Source organism: Corapipo altera, unplaced genomic scaffold (genome assembly GCF_003945725.1).
Source record: "Corapipo altera isolate COAL_440 unplaced genomic scaffold, ASM394572v1 122, whole genome shotgun sequence".
Classification (NCBI taxonomy): domain Eukaryota; kingdom Metazoa; phylum Chordata; class Aves; order Passeriformes; family Pipridae; genus Corapipo; species Corapipo altera.
Window position 1 is genome coordinate 2125691 of NW_020884961.1, and position 3609 is coordinate 2129299.

Here is a 3609-nt window from a genome sequence, read left to right on the forward strand (position 1 = left end):
GGATCTGAGCAGTTCTCTCAGGATCTGAGCAGTCCTCTCAGGATCTGGCTGCAGTCAGCACAGACAATCCTCACCATTTCTTACTCCAAGCACTCGGGAAAGTTTCCATGTTTCTCTAAAGAGTTGCCTGAAGCTCAAAGAAGAGCCCACACGAAAACACAAGACAGACAACATTGGCACTATGTGCATTATTTGTAAGAAGGAAGGTTAAATACATTCCCATTTCCCAGATGTTTCGAGGCTCGTTGCTAGAAAAAGTCTGGCACGTCATGGGGAAATGTGATGGTACAAAACAGGACCTTCAGGGTCCCAAAAACATACGGGTTTGGGGAAACATCCCCCACCCCCAACAGAGGGAAATGAGACACAGATCGTGTATTTTCCTGATGAGAAACCAAGGTTTCACAGAGAATCAGTAAACATGCTCATGCTCCCCACCTGTTTTCTATTTAGAGCAAAAAAAGGCAATTAATATGACTTTTTAAGCAACGATTAATAAAAGAAACCTACAAACAGAGATTCCTAATTGAAAATGTCTTTACTCACATGAGGCAGAGGATCAAAATATGACAAGAGCACTAAGCATAGTCTCTCCCAGCTGCACAAACCATTCCTTAACAACCTTCAGATTAATAAACAAAGACATGCTCTAGCCATTTCATCTCCCTCCTGGATTTAGCTGCATACAAAAGGCAAACAGGAGAAAGTCACCCTCTGACTTTACTCCCCTTCAGAACGGGGCTCCCAAGTAGTACATCATGTAATTTGGGAACCCCTCACTCTGAGCAGACACACAGAGAGATACGAGGGGGAAAATTTCCTCGCAGGAAGAAGCTGATTTAAGCGTATCATTTATTAGCAAGTAAAAGGACATTTCCCCTCTCAGTGGTGAAGCACAACACAAGCCAAGGATAAGCCATATGGGTGAAGCCTTTGTGTGAGGGAGAAAGCTGGCAGGGCTCCACAGCTCTAATTGAACTATTACCATATTGTAAGAAATGAAAAAGTCAGGAGGGCTGGAGGATCTGCTCTCCCAGGGCCAGTTCATGTCATGTGGACAATTAAGTGAGTAACAAAGCGTATTCACCAGGAGAGCAATTCCACCATTCGGACACTGGTTTGTTTTAAAGAACATAGGTGCTCTTCTAGTTCAATATTGCACTTAATTTGACACTTGCTGCCATGAAACCTTCCAAATCCAAATCATTTGTAGCAAACAATGCAACGCTTCTCCTTTAATTGCCGGCTCAAGACTTTTCCATGTAGTTAATAAGGAAAGACACGGAGCGAAAACGCTCAAGTGAAACCCTGCAACACATAAAAGCTTACCATAGAAACTGTCATAAAACAGAAAAATGCAAAAGATTAAGTACAAAATTAATTTCTCTCAAAAGACAGGCTTGGGAAAAACTTCCCAAGCGTTAGACACTGTGCACACACAACTGGGACTGGAGGGAAACACAATAAAACCAGGTGATGAACAGAGAGAATCTGCAGTGGTTGCTCATAAATAAACTTTACAGTGTCATCTGGTTACTTTGTGGGCAGAGAGAAGTGGAGTTGTATGAGGAGTGGAAAAAAATAAACCCCAGTCTTACAAAAAAGTGAGGCAAAATCTTGTTCTTACCATTCTGTTCATCCAGCTCATTCCCAATTTCCTGTCCCATTTGCTTTTGCCGTGATATGATTGAAGAAAGAGCATCAAGTCCTGCATCTTGTTCTGCACCAGAAAAATATATTAGATTACATGAAAAAGTTGCTGATGTGCCAGGCTACATAAACTAAATAGAAGTGAATAAAAAGGTTCACTCTGTGCTTAGAGAGCTAAAATGTATTAAGTAAAATACATCACACAACATGAAAACTAATCATTATGGGAACAGTGCTCTTAAAATAATGGAAATGATGGGTAATTAATTCCTCTGCTCTGGCTGGGACACTTTACTGAGGGTCCCAAAAGAAAAAATAAAATAAAATCCAAGAATTCAACATTCAGTTGTTACTCAGTCATAAATGCAGGGGATTTTCTGGCACACAGAGAGAGCTCCTGATTAGCCTTCTTAAATTTTCCAAGCAACTTTTAACATGGATAAAAGAAAACAGGTGATGCAAACACCAAAGAATTCAAATGGCTTTTTAAAGCTGCAAGAGGATCCAAAATGTGTGGGAGAGCCTGAGGGAGAGGGGACACAGGGGGCAGATAAAATTGATGTGCTGCCACCTCTGCAGACACTCCTTTGTGAGGAACTGCCAGTCTGCTGGCACCACATCGGCCTCAGGAAGCCCCTTATCCAAAATGTGCAGCTCTCCTTGCCCAAATCTGCCAGGAAGTGGCACAAGAAGAGCTGCAGGAGGCTGGAGGGTCAGTGCTCTGACCACCTGCACAGCAGTGATGCTGCACAGAGCAAGACTGGCAGTGGCTGCACTCCAGGACAGGCAGGACCCCCTTCCCTTCAACAGGATGAAGGTCTGGTCCCCCAACACCTCTTTCAGCCTCCCTTTAATTACTCATGGTGTAATTAAAAACTCAGGTTGAGGTTTCTTTTGGACCATCCAGACAGAGCTCAGAACATCTGAGCAGCATCTACAGGTATTTCCATGCAGGCTGAAGTGGGTCTTATCTGGAGTCTGATTTCCTTCAGTCACCTCCCAACACTTTGATTGCATGGAAATGACCTCGTTAACCACCTGCTGTCCTCAGGCTGAGGTTTTCCAACACTTCCAAAGTTACAGATTCCTTAAGGATGCTGGGGGCCAAAATCTAAAGACTCCTTTTGGAAGAGTTAATTCTCACCTAGCTCCAACTCAACAATCCATCTCATGCACCCCCCAACACCACTACACCCAGTGCAATTACTGTGATCACCACTGCCAACCAAAACCATGAACATGGTCAAAATCAGGTCTTTCAAAATCTGATTTAAGAAGATGCTTCTAGTTAAGAACATGGCAAGCACAACGCTGCTCCTGCAAACACAGAAAACATCCACCTGGAAATGTTATGTTTTGACAACTCCAGATAAGAAAACTCCAGCACAGGTGGGTGTATTGATATTCAAATAAGGGCTCCTCTCACAGTGCCAGAGATGCTCACAACTACCACAAAGACTCTTGTACCTTCTATGATCCTTCTCTGCTGCTGCCTGAGATCATCAAAGCCAAGCCCTCTGGTTTCCTCTGGTTCTTCCAAGAGCCACGGGTTGGTGACACCTCGTTTGATCCCTCCTGTCATTAGGCTGGATCTGAAAATAACTTCAGTAAGTAATTTTCAACACAACCCCCCCCTTGTTGTATAATTTGCCCCTCCCAGAGAGGCAGACAGACAGCAGGACAAGCATTTCCTGCACTCCATGGGGTTCTCTGCAATCCCAGAAGAAATCAGACAGAAAAGAATCCCACGATCTCCAATAACAAATCCATCTCACAGGCCCCATAACACTGCCACTGGAAGTGGTAAGGAAGGAGAGAATTCATTTTGCAGTGAATAATCAAGGTAGAGAGTGAAATGTATTGTATATTATATGGAAATGTATACCATGTACTGTATGATATATTGACATGTATCCCATGTACTGTATCATATACTGAATGTACACAATATATTGTATA

The 3609-nt window shown here is 43.1% G+C and overlaps 1 protein-coding gene across 1 annotated transcript in view; it reads right to left on the bottom strand.

Annotated features, from left to right (window-relative positions):
• STX8 (syntaxin 8) overlaps positions 1 to 3248 on the bottom strand; it is a 93279-nt gene extending 90031 nt beyond the window's left edge. The window contains exons 1-2 of the mRNA XM_027664083.1: positions 3118 to 3248; positions 1628 to 1720 (exon numbers count right to left, since the gene is read on the bottom strand). Coding sequence (XP_027519884.1) covers positions 1628 to 1720; positions 3118 to 3232 — 208 coding nt within the window. The 5' untranslated portion in view covers positions 3233 to 3248. The remainder of the gene's footprint in view (positions 1 to 1627; positions 1721 to 3117) is intronic.
• Positions 3249 to 3609: the final 361 nt, after the last annotated feature.